Below are 24,586 nucleotides of genomic sequence, written 5' to 3'. Positions count from 1 at the left end.
ATAATTTTATTATTTATATTCGGTTGTAAACTTAATTGAGCAGTACAACACAGTCATCTACATTTAATTTGCAAAATGTTTTATTCTTTTACACTGTGTTAATTCTGTTTAACAATAATAATATACGATGTATTTTACGATATCGATTTCCGTGGTCCTGGTACTTTAAGGGTCAAAATCCGAAATTTCGTCAAAATCTACCGGAAATATAGCAAATGTATTGCTAAGAAACAGGCTTACATTTTGTAACATGGAAAACTTAACATTGACCATGATAATTGAGGTCAAGGTGAGACAACATATGCCAGACTTATCTTACAATCGTTCAGAACACCAAATGTAGTTAATCTACTAAAAAATATGGCGTTAGTTGTCACGATTGAAACATTTGACATTTTTCATGTCGGGACCTGGCTTACTATTTGGTATGGGGTTTTGTCATAGACGATCGAAGGTCGTATGGCGGCCTATAATTGATTACATCCGCTTAATATGAACGTTGGTAGATAGTTGGTTGTCTGATTGACATTCATGCCACACATACTTATTTTTATATATCTATTTTTATCCAGATTTCCCTGCAGGTTAGCTCCAGAGAGAACGAAGGGAGTCTTGGGAACATAGAATTCAGCTGCCCCGCAGGTACAACCATACTTGAACGATTACAATAATTAGACGGATATACAAACAAATTATTACTAGGTCACATAAACATAAACTGCATTGACATTATATTTTCATATTTCATAACTAGAAATTAGATTATCATGACAGATTAGATCAGACCGCGGTCAAGAACGATTTTTTCATATACTGTATTTTTTGTTATCCATTTGTTTTGATTTATTGTAATTTTGATTTTGCCATTTGATTAGGTCATTTTCCGTTTTGAATTTTCCTCGGAGTTATGTATTTTTGTTATTTTACTCTTTATTGTTATCAAGTTCAAATTTTGCTCGTTTTAGCAAAATAGTATGTTCATCATTCATCATAAACTGTACTTTTCAAGATTCAATACTCCCTAATCGGTTGCCCAATTTCTTATTAATTAGATATATGAAGATGTGGTATGAGTGCCAATGAGACAACTATCCATCCAAGTAATAAACATGCGAAAGCTCTCCCAAAGGCGTATGAGTGCCAATGAGACAACTATCTATTCAAGTAATAAACATGCGAAGCTCTCTCAAAGACAAACAACCCATAATTGAAAAATATAAAGGCATACACCACAAGCACGGGTATTAATTTACTAGTCTGAAACCTCTGTTCTCCGTCTATCTATTATCTAGGTCAATATTTTAACGGAGGATATTGCTTCTCTATTGTGGACGTACCAATGATCTGGAGAGATGCCGATAGAACGTGCAAACGGTAAGTTGATATCCAAAGCAGCAACCGTATTTCTTGAATATGCTTGAATAATTTAATTGTTGATGTAACGCGCTTTCTGATTGGCTGACAGTGTTTTGTCTATCAGCTCATAAACATATTTCTATCAAGCGACATCGATCAAAAACGTTTTTCATGATTTACCGCGGCTTAGAATTAAATTACAAGGAATGACTGTAATATTTTTTCTGTCTATTCAAAATAACATAAAAAATGTGGTGCACAGTTTAAAATAACCTGCTACGCGAGTTGTTCAGTGTGCACCACCTTTTTGATGTTATTTCTTCATAGACAGAAAAAATTTACAGTCTTTCCTTAAATATAATTTATATCTCGTCTCCTGGTGTCTTTTCCCTTAAAATATTATTTAGTCTCCTAGCTGTGTCATTTTGCAGTAATTATGGCTCTCGTTTTATATGATGCTATACTAAGTTTTAATACAAGTCTCACAGTTTATAGTTCTGTATAATGTAAATCAAATAAATGTTTTTTGCTGATGAATATACTGTTATGTTAATTTTAAAGTAAATGTTTTGAATTTAAATACAACAAAACAGAAACAACAAGGGCAGTCGCATAAACAGTTTGAAGATTCCCGTAAAATTATCGAACTTTCTTGGATTAAACGACTTCAAACAGCTTATCCCCTGGGTCTAAATGACAATATACTTGGACAAGGGAACATATCTACCACTTCCTCTATTGATATCATGAATATCATTGATAAAAAACAACGAAATAATAGGTCTCATGGGAAACGTATCAATCGAAATCAACGAGTTAAACATCGTATAAATTATACACTTGATAATCTCCTATCTATTTAAAAATAATGGTAGGCATCAATTATTATGTAAACTGGGTCAAATACCCATTAGTAAATTACACGATATTTTCAAAGAGTGTGACACCATCTCATTCTTCAGCCTGCTGTATGAATATTCTCGTATAATTACAGCTTTTTGCCACCATAGGCTGTTCCCGCGTATCGACAAACCTGAAGATCATAAAGTATAACGTCATTTTTTGAAAATTAAATATATTAGCAGAGGTATTGATTTTATCAACTTATCTAGTATATTTAATGACTCTACCGTTCAAAACTTTATACCTCCCTATTTTGATAATATAGAACCACCTATAATTTCATACACATACAAAAAACCCAGCAGAAGTTTAATTTTTAATTATACGTCGCTTACATCAGACGTGAATATAGATAGTAATACTCCCTTAACTTGAAACTGTGAATCGTCGAAGTTTAGATATGTTCCCTTTGGCCATGTTATTACAGGGGACCTTAATATCGTCCAGAACAGAGAGGTTAAAAACTTTTTGAAAAAAGGACCAAAATATCGTCCTCCATCTAAAATAGATTGGAAAGAGTGTCGTCAAGTCACCAAAGATGCTCTTTCCTCGTTTTGTAAAAAATGGTGTAAACGGGAAAAATCTGATAAAAAATCTCTTGATTCCTATTTGAAAAAATGTATGAATGTGGTAGATAAGAGAATATCACATTTTGAAAATAATTTAGAAGTAAATAATAGAGTACATAATACACCTATTTCCAGAATAAGAAATAAACTTCAAATACTTTCAAAGCGGTTTGTGTTTGTACCGGCCGACAAAGCAGCCAACAATGTGGTGGTGGTATGCCGTAAATACTACACGGACGTTCTTAAGAATGAAATTTTAAATTCATCTACATTCAAGTTCATCCGCTCCACAGAGAGTCATATAGTAAACAAACATATCACAACCACATCAAAGCTTAAGGCTTCTTCTGAACATTTGAAGGTCCCTGCTATGTATTGGCTACCTAAACTACACAAAAAACCATTTAAATATCGTTTCATCTCGGCCTCTAGTAAGTGTTCTACAACTAATCTTTCAGTGCTCTTAACTAGTTCATTAACTACTATTAAAGAACTTATCATAAACTATTGTAATGAAATATATGAACGTATAAACCATTTTTGGAGTGTAAAAAATTCTTTGGATGTTTTAGATAAATTACGTGCTTTTGATGGTCTTTTTGATTCTGTTAATAGTTTTGATTTTCTTCTCTTTACACTACACTTCCACACTATCTTATTAAACAAAAGTTTTTCTATTTAATTAAATGGTCGTTTTGTAAAGCTGAATGTAGATATATTTGCTGTAACTCATTTAAAGCCTTCTTCTCTAATGAGAAAGGTAAATATGCTAGATATACTTACTGGAGGTGTGATGAGATGATTCAAGCTGTTAATTTTCTCCTTGATAATATTTATGTACGTTTCGGCAACAAAGTTTATCGACAGGTTGTAGGTATCCCCATGGGCACTAATTGTGCCCCTTTAATAGCAGACTTGCTTTTGTACTGTTACGAATCACAGTTTATGACTAAACCCAGTAAAGACCCGTCGAAGTTGCATTTAATTGATAAATTCAACGACACTTACCGTTATCTTGATGATATTTTTTCGTTACATAATCAAGAATTTTCTCAATATACTTCTGAAATTTACCCCACGGAACTTACTTTTAATAAATCAAATTTATTCGGTACTAACTGTCTTTTCCTGGATTTAGATATTTCGGTTTTAAACAGAAAACTCCACACTAAAATTTACGACAAAAGTGACAATTTTTCGTTTCCTATTGTTAATTTTCCATTTTTAGATGGTGATGTTCCTTTTGCACCATCTTACGGTGTTTATATTTCACAATTTGTTCGCTATGCCCGTGTCTGTTGTGACGTTTTTGATTTTAACGAACGTAACCTATGTATTACTGGTAAATTATTAAACCAGGGATATCGCTACCATAAATTACTGAAAACCTTTACTAAATTTTTCCATAGATATAAAGATTTGGGTTTGAAGTTTGGTTGTTCCTGTAGAAAACTTATTTCAAACGGGATAGCACATCCTCATTTTTACGGAAAATGTTGTTAACCGTGCCCGGAAATTTAGAAATGATCCATGTAAACTTGTCGCTCCATTAAATAAACTTATTCGAAAGGGTGCAATCAACAGTTTTTTTCTATGACGTCACATTTTGAGGGACCATGCATAAGTGACCCTTAGTGGTGGACTGATTAATAAAGATACTTGTATAAAACTAGAGTAAGATATCACTGGAATCAGAATGTTCTCTAGTTTATAATGAAATAAAAATAATGTGTACTTTTAATATATTAAAAATATTCCATCCAATGAACATTGGGGAAAAAAGGTCTAATTTGAACATAAAAAACTTGAAACCAGGTCATGTGCACACCCATGAAGACATGATCCATGCACATTTTACATAATCAAAACTGTATGAAATTTGTAGGTTTTTACCTGGCCTTTCAAAAAAATCTTGTTTCAGGGTACGGTTTCCTGCTCCAAAAAGAGCTACAGTGGCTGCAAATAAGTTTTCAATTTTCACTGCAAAAAAAAACCAGGTTGTTTACAGTGTTGTCTCCCCTCAAAACATGTAAAGTTAATATAATTTTTTAAATTATTTCAATCATTCAACCTGTTTTAATTCAAAGCTAATTAACTAATTTTTACAATCAAATACAAAAAACATGATACTTTTTCATCAATTGAGTAAATAAACAGGGGTTTCCCTCCATGGTTATTTTTAGTCGGGGAATAACCCTAGTTTTTTTTATACGAAACTGTTTATAGCACCCAAAAGGTTACATATTCAACACTGTAATAAGATCATTGAATATTGTTTTTATTGGTATAAATATTGATTTTGTTATCAGTAAATTAAAAGCTAACTAAATATTACTAGTATGTTATATATGCATATACACATTCATGGATCTACAATCTGTCGATACCTGTAACTTGGTATGCACAAGGTCATGTTTTTCTCTGGCTGTTTATGACGTCTTTACACTAAATTCATTGGATGTTGGATGTGTACGGATTGATAGTTTAGTCTTAGATGCATAATTTTTTTATAAGTTGTTAGTGGCTTTGAACTAGCTGTCAGATAACTGCGAGTGATCTGTTCATTGTGTCTTTTTGTGTCGGGATGTATAAGTACCGGGCCACGTCCACTTGTATTTTTGTTCATCTGTTGAGTTAAGCCTTTTTCAACTGATTTTTATAGTTCGTTCTTATGTTGTACTGTTATACCACTGTCCCGGTTAGGGGAAGGGTTGGTATCCCGTACATGTTTAACCCCGCCACATTATTAATGTATGTGCCTATAGCTGTTAATGTTTGTGTCATTTTGGTCTTTTGTGGATAGTTGTCTCATTGGCAATCATACCACATCTTCTTTTTTTTTTATATATCTAGCGAAAAATCAAAATTGAGTCAGACAAACTAACTCTAACAACTTAATTTTGAAATTACAATTATTTAAAATTGGATACTACTTTTATGCTTTTACTGTACCTAATAATCATATAAATAGAAATTAGATAAACGTAACATGTTTATATGCTCATAAAGAATAAGTAAAATTCATACCCCCCCCCCCTAATAAAAAATCAAAAAGAAAAAATCAAGCAAAATATACACACACAATGACCACTATCAATATTACATATAAATATGTATTGAAACCAAACTCATCATTTTTGTATTCGCATAAACGCCGATGCATAGAACATAATACCATCATAACAAAAGTCATCACAACGTATGAATAGAAACAATAGCAATAATCTCAAGTTCTCGCAAAAATGCTCACATTGAAACAAAAATGTTTCAATCATTCACAAAACACTTTTATTACTTACGATGATCATTTTATATATTCAAAAACCATCATATTGTGCCCCTATTGCCTAAAGTATTTTCATAAACATGATAAAAGAATGCTATTAAAGTAACACAATGAATACCATGGTACGCTATATTCATTACTGTCTTTACAGACAAGGCCAGTATTTGTTTTGGGTGCTAGATGTGGATGAATTAAAAGCAGTTGATCATTTAGCAAAGTCAACATGGGAATATTATTGGTCAGGTTAGTCAAATATGGAAGAAAAAATGGAGTCTTATTGATGTGATAGCATATTGTTCTATTTGTTACAGTTCGACACCCTTACAACGACAAAGTTGTTGACTTCAGACGCAAATTTAAGACAAATAACTTGACTTTCCAAAATATAATAACACAATTTTTACGGTTTTATCAATTATCATTACACAAAATTACAATGATCAATTAATAAAGAATAGCATTGATATCATCATACTTATAAATTATCTGAATTGTTCGAAATGCTTACGATTTTCTACTACAGGCACAGCTAAATATTATCATAGCTGTATTTGGTGTAATCGTTCATAGTTTGAGGTACCCAATACTCATCAACATTTTACTTTATTTGTTCTTATTCGTCCGTCACTAATTAGTTGTTTGTAAACACAACGCGCGTCTGGTATTTTTGCGGATCTTTTTTCGAAGGAATAATAAAAGAAGATAATGAAAGTAGTAGTTACTATATAAGCTGGTTGTCGGCTGACTATTACACAATGAAGCATAATACAAGCGGATTCCAATTAACAGTTAAAAGAGGTTGAAAGTTTGAATTAACATTATATGCGCTGTCACATTTTTAAAATAATGCGCATTCAGTTACAATAAACATATTAAACGTATGATTGGTGATCATTTTGTGACAGCACCCTTGCTCTAGATATGATGATGGTTGTCCTGAATACCTATTGATAAAATGGTTTATAAAACGGGATACACAATTCGGGCTGGCTCATTTTTCAAACCTCTATGAAAAGTATATGATTATCTGAATTTGGAGAAATTCACCAATAGGTACAGCCTAAATTGTATGATAAAATGATTCTAGAAAAAAATTAGAAAGTGTACTTTCTCAAATTGTGTATTGATGTGCTGTGAACTGTCTATTTGTGTGCATAATGTAAAAAACTATCTTCGTGTAGGGTTGAGTCGGAGGGAAAGCTGGTTGACGGCTAATGAGGCATTATGGAGTAACGTAAATAAAACTTTACCGGTAGAGGAATTTGTATGGGAAGATGACCAGCCGGACACAGGGTACGGAGATTGTGTTCACATTAAAAAAGATGGATATGGAACATTTGATAACTGTTTAAGAAAATTACCATTTGTTTGCAAAGCTGAAGCGGTTTTGAAAGGTTTGTACTTTTCTATAATTTGACGCAAATATGAAATTTCAATCCTGGTATCTATGATGAGTTTATTTACAACCACTAGGTCGATGCTATTGCTAAGCGAGTATTTATTCCCCAAGGGTATCAACAGCCCAGTAGTCAGCACTATGAATTATCATTGATATGGTCATAATAATAAATTTACTATTTACAAAACTTTGAATATTTGAAATACTAAGGCTTTGCTATCTCAGGAATAAATTACCTTAGATGTATTTGACAAAACGTTTAGGAAGTTTTGGATCTTAATGCTCTTAAACTTTGTATTTTATTTGGCCTTTACCATTTTTTGATTCAAGGGCTGATGTTTGTAGACGAAACACGCGTCAGGCACACATATAAAATGTCAATTCTGGGATCTATGATGAGTTTATTCATTCTCACTTGTTTTGATTTTTTAAACGAATCATGATGTGTCTGTCTTAAGTATATACACTATGAACTATGGATAAGATAATTTAAACGGGACAATCTGCTATGTTAATTTTTTTCATAACTGTTAACATAAATAGACACAGCAATTATATTCGAGCAGTAAATATTTTTTATCTTGATATGGAGCAGATCTAGATCGATTTGTTCGACAAACTAGTTGTGGAATATATAGTTATTTACAAAATAGCAATTTGCACCCCCCAAAAAACTACAAAAAAACACAACCTGAAAATACCATGGAAAAAAAAGAAAAACAACGAGAAGACAAACAACAGTAGACACAACACAGCATCTAGACTTAAGATTTAGCAACACAAACTCTAACAAACCCGGAGGTGATCACAGGTGCTCGTGAAGGGTAAGCAGATCCTGCTCCTCATGTGGTTACTGTCTTGTTGGTTGTTCAGAACTAACCCTAAGAACAATGTTAACTCATACTACAATGGTGACTCGGAAGAGCTTTTATTTGTTCATGATATGCCCAAAAGTATTCAACGATATGCAGCAAAGATTGATATTCTTAAGATTTCTATGTGAAACAAGCTTGTTTTTTTTGCAGTGCATGTACTTATTTAGTGTCATGGATAGATACCCCATACACTTTGTTTTCTTCTATATTGTATTTAATTATGATGGCATGGCATTATGCATCTATATAAAATTGAAAATGGAAATGGGAAATGTGTCAAAGAGACAACAAACCGACCATAGAACAGACAACGGCAGGAGGTCACCAAACAGGTCTTCAATGCAGCGAGAAATTACCACACCCGGAGGCGTCCTTCAGCTTCAAATATGTTTATTTAAAATTTCATTTTCAAAAGACTTTTTCATGCGAGTCACTGTTCAATAATTTTTGGAGTCATTTATTTTCTACACTGACATTATTTCAATTTTTAGGGTATTTTCGCTGCAGAAGTGGAGAAGGAATCCAGTCTAAATTTGTCTGTGATGGCCACAATGACTGCCAGGATATGTCAGATGAAGCTAATTGTGGTTTGTATTTATTGTTTCTTTCACAAATTGTAATAACCTGTGTGTATTCAAATTTCTCTGATCGGTATAGTTTTTGTCGCGGTATCAATGTTAAAAATAAAATAATTAATGATGCTTAATGTGCATATTTATAAATTAGATGACGACATGATTCCGGATGTACTTTAATCTATATCTGTGTCCAAGAACTTACTTACTTACTTACTTACTGCCCTCGTACGCCATTGGCGTGTAGGGCAGTAACGAAGATTTTGCAACTTTTGTCGATCGTTGGTAGTTGTCTGTAGTATGCTCCATGTCAGTTGATATTTTCAAGCCTCTGCCTCCACAGTTCTACACGATGTCATTATGGGTCTTCCTCTCTTTCTTTTACCACCTGGGGTCCAGTGGAGTGCTGACTTGTGATGTCCTCCTGGTCTTTCCGTAGGACATGCCCAATCCACCTCCAGTCCAAGAACTAGTAAAAGAAAATAGTTCTGTTTATGTATGAAATGATATCTGTACATACCAAAATAATCATGAACCATCGAAAATTTAAATTAAAAGTAACACTACATCTAATTATGATATCTGTTGTGACCTTTGATTAGCTTGATCTTGTAAACTTGTTGCCAGGTAAAATTGAAGACTTTGAATTCATAAGATTTTCTGGTCCTCGTTTATAAACGTAGTATATGATAAACGGACTAAACCATGAACAAATGAACGCACGTACCATGGATGTACCAATGTCATATGAAACATTCATTGCAGACATGAATTGTCGAATCAAATAATGTGGCCTTATTATATTTGAGTATTTGAGAATCAGATCACACCACAAACAAAAAATAAAAATAACAAAAATACCGACTTTCAAAAAAAATTCCAAAATGTCAAAATAAAAAGTTCAAACATATCTAATAAATGGGACATATTCCTGAATTTTGTAAAGTCATTTCCTTTTGTAGAGTATTGAGGATTAAACTTGGTTTTAAAGCTTGTCAAACCGCTCACTTGTATGACAGTCGCATAAATTCTAGTAAAAACTAAACAATAACCAATGAACCCTGACAATAAGGTCAAAATCAAATTAACACTACCAGATAGACAAATACACCTAACAGTCATTCTATACTCCGAATATTGTTGACCTTTCGCTTATAGTATCTGATAAACTGACAAAACCACAAAAATCTTAACATTAACGGATGTATCAAGAAGACGTAGTCAAGGTCATATGAAACGTTTTATGTTTGCTGCGTTTCCCTCAGTTCTAGTTTGTTACCCCGATTTTGTTTTTTGTCCATGGATTTATGAGTTTGAACAGCGGTATACTACTGTTGCCTTTATTTAGATATACATGTACTTATTACAATCATTTCATACACCAACTATTGTTTCACTTTTGCTTAAAGTGTTTGAGAAACAGACCAAACCCCAGAAGACTTAAAATCGTCCAATGAACCATGGAAATGAGGTCATGGTCAAGTAAAACTTGCCAGTCTGACATATCCAAATACAATAATTCTATATACCAAATTTATTTACGTACCGCTTACAATAGCTGATAAATTGACGAAACCGTCATAACGTAACATTGACAAATGCATCATTACAATAAGATTAAGGTCAGATGAAACCGATCGATAAGATATGTTCACCTTACAATCACTCCCTAAACTAAATAGAGTTGACCTATTGGGTAAAGTATATGAGAAACAAAAGAATAAAAAAAATCTTTCTAGATCATATGAAACCTGCCAGACAGACTTTCCCCATTTTCATTAGTAAATTTATGCTCAAATGATCTTGAAAATGACGTCACGGTCAACCAAAAATTACTAGTCAGATATGTACAACTTACAATTATAAAATTTATCAATACAGCTTATCATAGATAGTATCTGAGAAAGACACCACACCACACTCAACACAAACCTAATGATATTGAAAAAGACGTCAAGGTCAACCAAAAATTACTAGTCAGACATGTATAGCTTACAATCATTTAAAAAATCAAATTTACATGACTCATAGCTTACACTAATTGCGATACTGACTTGGTCACTATGGAATATGGATTTAAATACAAAATTAGAATAGGAACTGTTAACTAGTAATTTAAATTTAAAAAAAAAAAAACGGTTAAAGAAAGTCATTTACCCATGATCGCTAAATGTTCTCTTTATTTTTTTTCTCAATTTCAAATTAAAGCAAAACTGCGTTTTTCGTTTGTTGGCTAGTTTTTACATGTTCATGATACCATTATTTGTTCTTGGGATTTACAGCCAGTAGATGTCATCATGTGATTAATGCAGAATATGGATCAGAAGATGCAAAGCCTTCAGGTGAAATAGTCAACACAAACAACTATCTAAATTCTAGATCCTGTATTTGGTCTATTGTGACAAACGTTGGATCAATCATAAAAGTCCAAGTAAGAAAGTAAATTAAAGTTTTGTTATAAGATTACTTTAATTTTCTGGCAGATGTACATAGTTTGGGATTAACTTTATAAAATCTCCAATTGACCATCCACATATATGTGTGTATATATATTATATATAAATACTCAGTATCTATTCTTTTTAAAAAATCTTTTCTAGATTATAAACGTGTAGCAAAATTGGTAAAGCATGGAACATTTTCTTATCTTGATATAGAGAAACGCCCCTTTCATGAGTAGCAAACTGGGTAGTATACAGTTCAAGGTTTGCAAATGAAAGATAAACCTTTTCACGAAGTTAGCTCTTTTGAGTTAAGTATACATGTTACTTTCACATGTTTGTGTTATACCTATCCAACTATCAAAATTCAACTTCTTAAAGGTGATTTATACATAACAGAAAAAGCACCCTATTTATATGCAATGTCTTGGTAAACCTATTTGGCTCGTATTAAGAGGATGACTTACAAGTAATAATATAATAATATTAAACCTTTCGCAGGTAAAATTGTTTAATATTGAGAAAAACGCTGATATTATGGAATTAAGGACTGGTGGAAGAGAAGGAGAGATTTTCTTGGCCGAGTTGACAGGCACAGTAAATAATCAGCCAGTGTATTATTCCTCAGACAATGTATTCAATATCCGACTGGTGACAGATAGCACAGTAATACAATCTGGAGGATTCAGAATTTCCTGGACAACAGGTTTGTGAGTAAAAAAATCAGTACATATGTTAAAATATGTTATTATAATAAAATTGAGAATGGAAGCGAGTACGTGTCAAAGAGACAACAACACCTACAAAGAACAGAAAACAGTCCAAGTCTACCAATGTGTCTTCAGCACAGCAAGAATAATGCATCACATGCTTTACTGTATTATACCACAGCAATCAGGAAGCCATTCGCAATAAAGTCAGCCTTTTCCATTATAAAAATCACATATTCAACAGAGGTTTCAAAAGAACTGGAGACTAAAAAACTTGCAAGGCATCCTCGACCAAACACAGACGCAATTTGTAGAAATTTCAAAAAGTGTAGTTGAGTTTTATATTATTGATGAGTGTGTATGTAATAAAATAACTGTTTATGGGAAAAACAAATCTAAAAGGTCTGAGGAAAACAAAACAACTTATTTACAAAAATGGAAGCCTCTAAATGAAGTTCTCTCAAGATTTCTTTCAGACACTCTAATTCTTTAGCTTATTTATATTATGGTATTTGTGAATCGTTGTGTTCATTCATTCATACATCCGTGATATTCAACTCCCTCTGACCAACATTTGAATGAAACCTCTTTTAGTGTTTACTTAAATATAACATTTGACATATTTGCAATGTTGTAATCATCTTATTTCTCTAAATTGTATAAAACAACTTCCAAAGAAATGAGACGACACAATAAATAAAAATATCATTTGTAAATTTTAAAACACTTACAATGAATCAATATTTTCAGATGTTGCTGAAGTATTTAATGATGTTCAAATGTTAACAGCAACAAGTTCAGTCCAACATTTAAAATCTTCGCTGTATGATACTGGATACCTTCTGAAAGAGAAAGTTTTTGAATGGAAAATTACTGCCAGTATGAAAAATATCATTACGTTAGAGGTAAAATGTGTATTGTTGGTTCATGTAACGGGGATATAAAAGTTTATATAGAAATATATTTTTCTTACTTGAAATGCAATTTTATGAAGGAAACACTCATTCCGTCATTGAGATATGCATATTCATTGGACCTTTGGCTCAACTAGGACGATAAACCTGCATCACTTGATTATTAAGCTAACCAGTACATAAACAAAACAAAATTGCTATGAATATCATATATCTCCCCAAAAGAGGCGTGGTTTTTGAAACAGCTGTATCTACAAAATACAACCTTGAACACATTATAAACTATAATATTTAAACAAATGTTATCTATAATAGGACAACATACGGAATTAAATGGTATGTGCGTTGAAATCAAGAACAAATAATTTGTTATTAGTATTTGACTTTTAAAATTTTCTTCGAGCGGCACTGATTTGTCTTTTACATAGTGCGTTTAGCGTACATAATTATTTAGGAAACGTTGATTGATTATAGATATGGAAACAATATTCGGTAAATGAATAGGTGATGTCACGGCAATTGTTAATATGATCTAATCTAAGGTTTATGGTTGACGACCCATTCACCTTTTAACGTGGTTGGAATGACTAGAATTAAAAGAGTGACCAAAACTACTTTTTGTTTGTATCAAACGTTGGTTGAAAGAACTACTTGTTATGACCATTTTTAAGACAATAAATCAAAAATATTTTTATGTCAAAAATTGAGAATGGAAATGGGGAATGTGTCAAAGAGACAACAACCCGACCAACGTGCAGACAACAGTCGAATACCACCAATGGGTCTTCAATGCATCGAGAAACTCCCGCACCTGGAGGTGTTCTTCAGCTGGCCCCTAAACAAAAAGGTATAGAAGTTCAGTGATAATGGGCGTCATACTAAACTCCGAAATATACACAATAACTAAAATTAAAAATCATACAAGACTAGTAAAGACCAGACAGGGACAGGCACTAAGATGCCATATTATTAGAAAGAGAAAATACTATCTAATCGTTTATTTGCAAGCAACTTGTCCCATAATGACTGATCGTTTTATGATTGTTTTTTTTTTAAATTTTCAATGACCTTTAATTTACTAGACTGAGTGTTAAATTAATCTTGAGGACAGATTATTATTAGGAATCTTTAGGTCAAAGTGTTTCCTGAATCTAGTTACACCGTTTTTATTCAGCAAATACATAAGCTCTTTGTTCTTATAATCAGAAAGAATCAACAATTGAAAAACAGTTTAAAATCAATCAGATTAATGACATCAATTGATGAACAACTAAAAATTCTGCGTGAATGCAAAAAATTAAATTGGAATTGTAAAATAGAGAAAATGATGAAATTGTTCAAGACATGGGAAAAAAGAAATCTATCAATTTTAGGGAAAATACTAATTATTAAAGCATTAATTTTGCCGTTATTTACGTTTTTGGGAAGTGTCTGCTTAACTCCTGAAAATTATATTAAAGAAATAGAAACAAGAAGCTTTAAATATATTTGGGATGGGAAACCAGACAAAGTAAAACGAAACCTGATAACACTTCCTTATGAAAAAGGAGGCCTACAAATGGTCGATTTTAAAAGTTATTTTATATCGCTTAAAGCATCATGGGCATATAGACTAGTTAATGGTAAATTTGCCAACTGGAAGCTTATACCTTTTAAATATTTAAAAGTGTCTAATAATATTTTAGTTATATTTAATATGAATTTAAATGATATAAAATATTTAGAATATTTTAAATATGTTCCAGAATTTTATAGAGAAGTAATAAAGTCCTGGATTTTGACTGGGGGTGGGCAAACAAAACAAGCAGTGACATATGCTGATATAAGAAAACAAACAATTTGGGGGAATACATTTATTTCATTTCATAAGAAACTAATTATCTTTGAAAACTGGATTAAAAGTGATATAATATACTTGAATGACATTCTAGATGACACTATGTCACTATCAGAAAATTATATTTTGAACAAATTAAAGTGTAAAGTAAACTGGATTGTTGAATTTCATAAATTGAAACAATCCATTCCACAAAATTGGATTGACATAGTTAAACAAGAAAATTCTGTCCAAAGTAATGTAAATATCCATAGAAATAAGATCACATGGAAAGATCGTTATTTTGAGACTACATTTTTTTCAAATAAAATGTTATATGACTCTCTAGTGAATAGTAAAAAGAAACGTCAGTAGGGATAAACAGGTGGCTCAAAATTTTACCATTGCAAGAAGCTTCAAATATGAATTCATTATATAACTTTATTTTCAAATACTTAACTGAAAATAAATTAAAAATATACAGATGGAAACTACTACAGTTTATTGTACCAACCAAAAAGCATTTATTACAATGGAAAATAACTAATAACAGTTTGTGTAATTTTTGTAACATAGAAGAAGACTATGCTCATTATTTTTTCAATTGCTCTTATTTAACAAGATTTTGGCAACAACTAAACGATCTCTTAAAAAAGAGTAATTTAGATTTTTCAATAAAATTACAACACATGATATTTGGATACAAAATTACAGACAGCAAGTATTACCCAATAAATTTTTTGGTTACAATTATTAGTTTTTCGATATATAAGTCGTACTATGTATCTGAGCAGAAAACAAAAAACATAGACGTATTCAGAATTTTTATTAATGAATACACCAAGAGAGTAGATACCAATATTAATGGACATAAGACAATAAGTCCAATGTTGCTTTCAATTAAAAGAAATATAATCAATGAATAATTTTTATATTGTTAATATAGAGTTTTGTAAACAAAATGTATGTCAATTATTAAATCAGCTGATTATTCCCTGGGTAGTCAGTGGATTGTAACAGGGTACGTCAAGAGAAGCTTGGAATCTTGATGGTTTATGTAACAAGCAATATTTGATGAATAAAATTATTATGTAGTTAAAAAAAAAAAAAAAAAAAAAAAATTCTGCGTGAATCACCACAGTAACTGGTATCTAAATGATTTCTATTACTTATTATTACAAAACATTGCCAACATTAGATGATTTACTCCTCAAAACAAAACAAAACAAAACAAAAAATCTAACAATTCTCTCTAAAAAAGCAAAGCAAAAAATAGTCGACAAAAGATAGCAAAACTGGCAATATAAAGTAAAAATGTGTAAGTGGTAAATGTGTCTTTTTATATGATGCCTTCTGTCATAATTCATGTTTTTTCCGTTTTACTTTCCTATCAAAAAAAATATATTAGTTTACTGTAAAATCCTTCTTGCTTTATAAACAGAATATTGTTTTTAACAGTTTTTGAATATGGATATTGGAACAGATGCAAAGCTATACTTGTGGGATCAGGATGATATTTCATTGACCCCAACCATAGAAGGTGTCAGTTCCTTCACATCAAAATATTACATCTCTAAATCCAGGTCCATTAGATTAATGTTGATTTCTGGAAAAGGAGAGGCCCAATTTCCCAAAGGAATATACATCAAATACTGGGAAGGTTTGCAAGATAAATTGTATTTCACATTAAAAATAACTTGTGATCTATACTTAATGGTTCATTTGTATTTAAAATACACATGCACAATTATAACATGAAAATCCAATATATTTTCAAAATCTAAAGTACATTTACTGCCATTGAACGGTTATCTTCAGTTAATAATTTAAAAATTGATAAAATGTTATGAAATTAAAAAAAAAAAAACCACCAAATCAATGTTATTCATGATGTAAGGTATCACCATGAGGATGATATTATATAAGTTTTATCTAACATCTAGTACTCTTGGATATTTTAGGTTGCAGTATACATGACATGGCAACAGAGGGAACCATCCAGTCTCCAGGCTATATTGTAGGAGGTTACCCAGAAAATATTGAGTGCACATGGACTATGCAACGACCAACATCAGAAACAAGGACAATGGCTCTCAGATTTAATAAGTTTGATATCCAGTCACAAGGAGATTACCTAAAGGTCAAGATTTATGTTTTTGAAAGAATTTAATCTTGGAATTCTAATAAATGAAAATGTTGAGTATTATTAATGAGACATCAACACAATTTCCCATAAAATGTTAACGGGATTTGGCTTCAAGTCTTGACTGCAATAAGACAATGAGTGGTGATGAGTTGATTAATCAGAAGCCAAAACAAATCATCACATGTGTTTAAATCCTGAATATCTTACAGCGTTATTGCAGCTCAAACATTTTCATTGATTGAAAATTCGTGAAAACGTTTAATTTGTCTGTACACGTAATCCTACGTAGCACTTTAATCGAAAACATATCGTATGCCAAATCAATGACGCTGTTGGAGATCACTGAAGATAATCCAATTTTGCAAAATTTTGCTGTAGATAAACTTGACTGGGGAATACAAACCTGAAAGATTTCAAATAAATAATATTGTATGTAAGCACAAGAGGGTTAAGTACTGATTTAATGATACCATTGGTGTTAATTTTTTTTTTCTGTAAACGCCGATTTTACCTTTTTAAAAACACTTGGAATTCTTTGTGACCTTTTTTTTTTTTTTTTTTTAAAACTATAGGTATTAAAAGAAGTTTCCAATTTAAAATAAATAAATATTTATAGCTCGGTCTAGGCATTAACTTATATACGCGTCTGGGTTCATCAGAATAAAAACAAAACGGAAAATGAATTTTGATATTCAGTCAGAATTCAGTGAATTCACGGACAACCATTTGACTTCAAGGAAACAAGTCGTCAACAACATAATTATTATTCATTTTTCAGATATATAATGACACAAGTGAAGCATTGCATACCGGTGAAAGATTTACAGGAACTGCTGATTTGACAAATAACTTTGAGGTTAGATCAACCAATGGATATATCAAACTGGTATTTACTACAAACTATGTTCTGACAGATAAAGGATTTGAAGCTGAGTTTTCTTTAGGTACTTTGACATAGTTAAATGTTTTAAAGTGTTTCTTTAATTTTTTGACCTTGACAAACATAACATTTGAAACGATATATCACGCAAATGCATGCACTCTGCTTTTATATTACAAATACACTTAAAACTGACTGCTTTCTATGATACTTAGTTGAAGAAGATATATTAAAATGTTGCAAAGATTAACATTTTTACAAAGCGCGTACATTTGCATGTATGTTTATGAAATAACATAGATAAATAACCAAATATGAGATTGTGGTTTTGAAATTATGAATACCAATCTAAGCAAATTACTGACACTATAACCTTTGTTAGACGACGAGTTACTCCATTTCCCGTTCACACACTAGTAGGCTGCTCAAATTCGTAGTCATAGTGTGATATTTGTTTCAGTTTCTTTCTTAATTTTTTGAAAAAATCTTTTCCTACAAAAATCGTAATCGTAGATTTAAATTTCATGTTTTCTTGAAAAAAACAAAATAAATAACCACAAAAAAATATGCTAACGATTCTTAACTTTTTGATAACATGCAGTCTGTATTCAATTAGGTAATGATATGCACCTTTACTTGCAGATTTGATTTTGAAGAACTAATTAAAAACCTCCTCAACGGTAAAAACGTGATGATTACAACTTTTACACTCGTCAACCCCCAATTTCATCGGAGAATCAAACTCTCTTCACAAACGTATGACGTTAAAATACATCAGTTGATACCATATTCTGACTATTGACTTAGCTGACAGAGTCGTCGTTCTCCTTGCATGTAAATTTACTAGAGCTAAAAGAAGAAACCATTGAAATCGATCCTTCATAAGTTTAATCGTAAAACATGTACACTCCCCCCCCCCCACCAAAAAAAAAAATGGATCTGCACCTTTCATCTTTTAAAATAATAATGTTAATAGGCAAATGCTTGAAGGGGAACCAGATTTGTAAGGCTATTTTACAAAGAGTCATTATCTGGCCAAAGAAGTGATTTTTTTAAGACCATTTCAATATTTGTAAACTCTATTGATATAGAAAAGATTAATATAATATGGACGATTTTGGAACAGAAAAGTCAATTCGAATAACACAGTGTCGTTACGAATATTTATAATTTTTAACTTCAAATGGAAGAGATTTGAAGTCCAAGATCAATATGCAAGAAAACAAATCAAAAATACAAGTGCTGATACCAGAAACACATGTTTGTGTCTTATAAACATCTGAAAGATGATATTTTATGCCGTCTATTTTATTACTTTTCAATAAATGTTCAAAATAGTTGATCATGCATTCTTCTTTTTCATCGGCTCAATTTCATCAAAATGATCAAGTTTAAAAAACGTATGAATATCAATCATTCTTTTTATATAAGAGTTTGCTGTTTAGTGCAGGTTTTGTAAAAGAGGGGCGAAAAATACCAAAGGGACATTCAAACTCATAGATTAAAAACAAACTGACAACGCCATGGCTTAAAACAAAAAAGACAAATAGACAAAAATAAAAGTACAAAACCTAGAAAACGAAAAACTTAGCGTCTGGCGTACTAAATTATAATCCTGGTACCTTTGATAACTATTAGCACCACAAAGCCCACCAAAAACTGGGGGTGATCTCAGGTGCTCCGGAAGGGTAAGAAGATCCTGCTCAACATGTGGAGCCCGTCGTGTAATTTACATTTGCTTTAAAGTCTACATAGACAGGGGAGAGAATCTGTAACTTATGTATTTGTTCGTGTGATTGTTATCTTTTAGCTTGGTTTGCATTTTAGACTGCCAGAAGTTCGCTGTATCACCAGAAACTCATTTTATATCAAAATCAAAGTATGAAACAACTTTTGGGAATATTGTTGATTTTAGTTGTGATGAAGGTTACTCGTTTGTCAATGAAGGTCATTCTAACAAGATTTCTATCAGCTGTCAGAAGGGAGGAGAATGGAATACACCAAGGATACCATACTGCATAGGTAAATAATAAATAAAAATTAGGATACATGAACTGATCAAAGATTTTTTAGTTGAAATTCTTGTGGTCCGAAGCTCTTAACAAGATTTACATTAATCAGGAACGCTAAGACCAAAACGTTAAAAAGACAAGGACACGTAAATACTTGATTACATGTATGTGAGGAGTTATATGGCAAAAAGGTATATATAATGATAGTAAAATAAGCTATAAAAGGTAAATGCTGCCAGATGAGGTTCGAACTGTAGATTCTTATCAATTTAAAAATTTATCAACGGCAAATTTCGAATATCACAGTGTCGTTCCTTAAGTACTGAAAGTGGAAGTTACTTTGATGCTCGATTAGAAAAAAAAACCAATTATTTGAAAACAAATGTTTTATATCAAATTATGTTAAATATGTTGAAACAATGATTCTACCTTTTTTTATTTGAACAACATATTAAGTTTCACTTCTTGTGGTTCAAATATTTCCCTAATTAACCGGTTCATTTCGGTATTATAATAAACACCGACATCCAGTGATGGTTATTTTCTTATAATTATGTAATTAAATGTTACATTGAATGTTTTTTTTATAGTACTGGACAGGATAAAACTTTACTCATGCCAAGTATTTCTTTATTTGAAACAAAGATAAATTCTTCACATTTTTTTGAAAAGTGCGAATTTAACAAAGATAATAAGGTAAAATCACTGATGGTAATAAACCTAAAACCGAAGGAAACACATCAAATATACGATTAAACACAACGGAACAACAGAATCACTGAACTACAACAATTGCTGACGCTAATAGATAACAACTGCCATATTTCTGACTTGGTACAGGATATTATCAGAACAAATAGTTTTATGGCTGGCCAAACCACCCGCATATATGGCAATATCAAAAATACCGCTTACTTGACAACAGGACAACATAACTTGACAGGACTACTGTACAAACAAAGTAAATAGTAATAAATATAGATATAGGAAGATGTGGTGTGAGTGCAAATGTGACAACTCTCCATCCAAATAACAATTTATAATAGTAAACCATTAAAGGTCAAGGTACGCCCTTCAACACGGAGCCTTGGCTCACACTGAACAACAAGCTATAAAGGGCCCAGAAATTACCAGTGTAAAACCATTTAAACGGGAAAACCAACGGTCTTATCTATATAAAAAACGAGAAACAAGAAACACGTATGAATTACATAAACAAACGACAACTACTGTACATCAGATTCATGACTTAGGACAGATGCAAACATTTGCAGCGGGATTAAACGTTTTAATGGTACCAATCGTAATTTTATAGACATAGATTATTTTGTGTTTTTACATTGTTTTGCTTTGAAAGACAGAAAAACTCGCATGTTTTGCATTTATTTTCGATCTAAAATCCTTTGAGGCCCACGCAGTAATCTAAAACAAACATCACATAATCAGTTGATGATATGTACGCCGCACCAAATCTCGCTTGGTCAACAATTAACATCGCTCAAAGCACATGAGTTCACCCCCAGTCTTTGGTGGGATTTGTGTTGCTTAGTCTTTAGTTTTCTATGTTGTGTCTTGTGTACTATTATTTTTCTGTTTCTGTATTTCTTTTTTAGCCATGGTTTTGTCAGTTTATTTTTGATCTATGAGTTTGAATGTTCCTCTGTTTACTTTGGCTCCTCTTTTATAACTACCTATAACATACCACCTTATTTCAACAGTAAGAATAAATACGTTAACATTGTCCGATTTAAGACAAATTGGGTTTGATGTTTCGTACGCTTAGAACTGACCGTACATTCACTGAATATTGACATTGTTGCAGGGCTGATTTTGTAATTTACATATTCAAGTTTTGACCTCGAAGAATGGCGCCGACGACAATGGATGTAATCCTGCTGTTCATGTTTGTCTGTGAACAAAAAGTTGGTTGCGGATCAGAGACTGTAGCAATCAAAGATGGAGCAAAATGTCAATGGAATGCAATTGCAATACACATTCTCATGTTACGAAATCATACATCACTGTCAACAGCAATACACAAAAATAATCCCGGAGTGGGCAGAGCTTTAGAACGATACCTGTATAGTTTTTAAATACAGCCTAGCGATATCCGTTGGGCTGTTTTAATGTATTATAAAACACCCAATTGCAAAAAAGAAATAATATGATATTCATCATTGTAAACTGGAGAATAACAATAAATTTAGATCAGATTATATATCTATATTATCTTTTACCTTAGATAAGAACATGAAGAAGGAAGTCATTTACTGTTCACTTTTATACATTTTTCATGCTGATTTTAAATCACGGAGTGAACATTGCCAACACTTCTTTTATTGATTGAAGCATATTCAATGTATTGCAGATACCTATTGTCCAATACCCCCAGCTGTAGATAACGGATATATTTTTGTGTCAACTGGTGTGAAGGTTGGCAATACTTTAACATATCAATGTAACGATGGATTTACTATAAACGGACAACAAGTAATTAGATGTCTGCCAGACGGAAGCTGGGAAGTGGCACCAAGATGTACAGGTAAATACATTTTATCTATTTATCGTTAATTTGTTTATTTGCACTGTCATACGTTTGATTTATAAATTTCCCTTCTTTTACAGCACATATATCAGTCATTCATATTGTGCTGTCAAAAGAAATAATTGTTAATCTTATCAATATGTAACGTGTATAAAGGTAGGAAATCTAGGGATTCAGCGATAAGATCTTCATGCAATTTCGCAAAATATGTATGCATCGTAGCGTTATTATTAATTTCGTTAGTAGAAAGGGAAGAGAGAAACATTACGTATCAAACAATTCCTTAATTACTCATATCATATTTTAATGTGACTAGATGACACAAACTGTCGCGAGTTTCATAAAAAACGCAACTTTTTCTCCCTGTACTTTTTTCAAAACATAAACAAACCTAATTATATTTACAGAACGAAACATAGGAAAAGTAGGAACTTGAAATGAAGATGGAACGATGCAATCATTTTGGTATCAATTATCTAAATCACAGTTCTTTTCACATTTGGAAGTTTAAATTGACTTAAGATTTTGACAGAAAAAGATACTTCTTAAAATGAACGTAACACGATATATCTAGGCGAAAAAGATAAAGATAGAATACAAGTTAAAATTTAGAATGGAAATGTGGAATGTGTCAAAGAGACAACAACCCGACCATAGAACAGACAACAGCAGAAGGTCACCAACAGGTCAACAGGTATACAAAATTAAACAAAAAAATGTTTCCGGACTAGCCATACCTAAAGTTGATGTATGGTTGCTTTTGTTATGTGTACTAATGAGTAGCCTGACTTCACATCAGTCCTTGTTTTTGCTGGGGTTCGTGCTGCTTAGTCTGGGTTTTGATGTTGTGGTATGTGTAATGTTGTTTGTGTAATTGCCTTTTATCAGCCATGGCTTTGTTCCTTTATTTTCGTCTTAAACGTTTGAATGTACCATTGGTATTATAATTTTTCGCATCTCTTCTACATAATACAATGAATAAATAAAATATACACGTCTTAAGCTGAGAACTTTTTGTTTTTTTACTTAAGCTGAGAACTTGTTCTCGTTTTGCAGGCCACCAACTATCAAATTTGAAGTCGATATTATAATAGTGTAACACATTTTATAGAGTACTTCTACGCATCTAAATTTAGACCCTTGTTCACATTAATGAAAGCCCCTTGATGAATTCATTTCCATAAAATTGCAATCTAATTTAAACACATCCGACAGCTGCATTTGTTAATATGTATTGATACAATCAAATATTTATTTATTTTATAAGCTTCTAGGTGTTTTTCTCTATCTAAACCTGTAAATGGCGACATTAAAAAACTGGTTGGAGATGGGAGAGAATTTGCCTCTGTAGTCCAGTATGTTTGTGATCCTGGCTATGAGACGTATGGAAACGTAACAACATATTGTCAGACTGGTGGAAAGTGGTCACATGGTCCTCCTACTTGTGAAAGTAAGTCCTCATTTATGGAGGTGATTGTCATTCTTTGTTAAAGAATAAACAAAAACTCTTACAACAAATCACCACTTTAAGATAGTCTGTGAACAATGGGGAACAATATCCGTAGGTCAACTACTAGTTGTCCTATGAATTTGATTATGTGAATATATGTCTTCACATAACAGAAAAAATTAGTTATAAAATAATAAAAGATATGGAACAAAATGTGAAGGGTTCTATATAAGAATAAAACAAAAAAAACTTCTTTTTGTTCAGGCAAGTTGGTACTTTGACAGAGTCAGGACTCATAAAGGAGTAGGTTTAGTAAGACCTCTTTTTGGCCCCAAAATATATCAGTTTTACAAAATTGTTATAATGTAAACTTTAAGCTATTTATTGGAAATTAGAATATTTCTTCTACATAAATATTGGCTTTTGTTGACAATGCAATGCACATATAACGGGTGGTAGCACCATTAAGACATGCTAAATAACTGAAATCGTCACAATTTTAGCATTTGAGTTAAATTTTGGACGGTTTTCGCCTTAATTGGAAGTGGCCGCATTTGTGTTATTCTGAATATTTAAATGTAAGTTGTATTTGATGATAATACATAACATATATAAAGGTTGAGGATGAACACGGATGCGGCCACTTTAATTTTTGACAAAAACTATCTGAAAAGTTGTATATTATGGCATATTTCCTCGATTTGTCATA

General features: G+C 31.8%; 1 protein-coding gene across 1 annotated transcript in view; it reads left to right on the top strand.

Moving 5' to 3' along the window:
* The window catches only part of LOC139488558 (uncharacterized), an 82,696-nt gene that overhangs the window by 752 nt on the left and 57,358 nt on the right, over positions 1–24,586 (top strand). Inside the window, exons 2-15 of the mRNA XM_071274283.1 lie at positions 573–642; positions 1,293–1,374; positions 6,266–6,357; positions 7,296–7,508; positions 8,880–8,975; positions 11,246–11,394; positions 11,906–12,110; positions 12,865–13,019; positions 16,303–16,504; positions 16,806–16,984; positions 17,769–17,934; positions 19,698–19,892; positions 22,251–22,424; positions 23,695–23,877. Of these exons, the coding sequence (XP_071130384.1) occupies positions 573–642; positions 1,293–1,374; positions 6,266–6,357; positions 7,296–7,508; positions 8,880–8,975; positions 11,246–11,394; positions 11,906–12,110; positions 12,865–13,019; positions 16,303–16,504; positions 16,806–16,984; positions 17,769–17,934; positions 19,698–19,892; positions 22,251–22,424; positions 23,695–23,877 (2,161 nt within the window). The remainder of the gene's footprint in view (positions 1–572; positions 643–1,292; positions 1,375–6,265; positions 6,358–7,295; positions 7,509–8,879; positions 8,976–11,245; positions 11,395–11,905; positions 12,111–12,864; positions 13,020–16,302; positions 16,505–16,805; positions 16,985–17,768; positions 17,935–19,697; positions 19,893–22,250; positions 22,425–23,694; positions 23,878–24,586) is intronic.

The sequence above is a fragment of the Mytilus edulis genome, chromosome 9, assembly GCF_963676685.1.
Source record: "Mytilus edulis chromosome 9, xbMytEdul2.2, whole genome shotgun sequence".
Lineage (NCBI taxonomy): Eukaryota > Metazoa > Mollusca > Bivalvia > Mytilida > Mytilidae > Mytilus > Mytilus edulis.
This window is presented reverse-complemented; position numbering and strand designations above follow the sequence as displayed.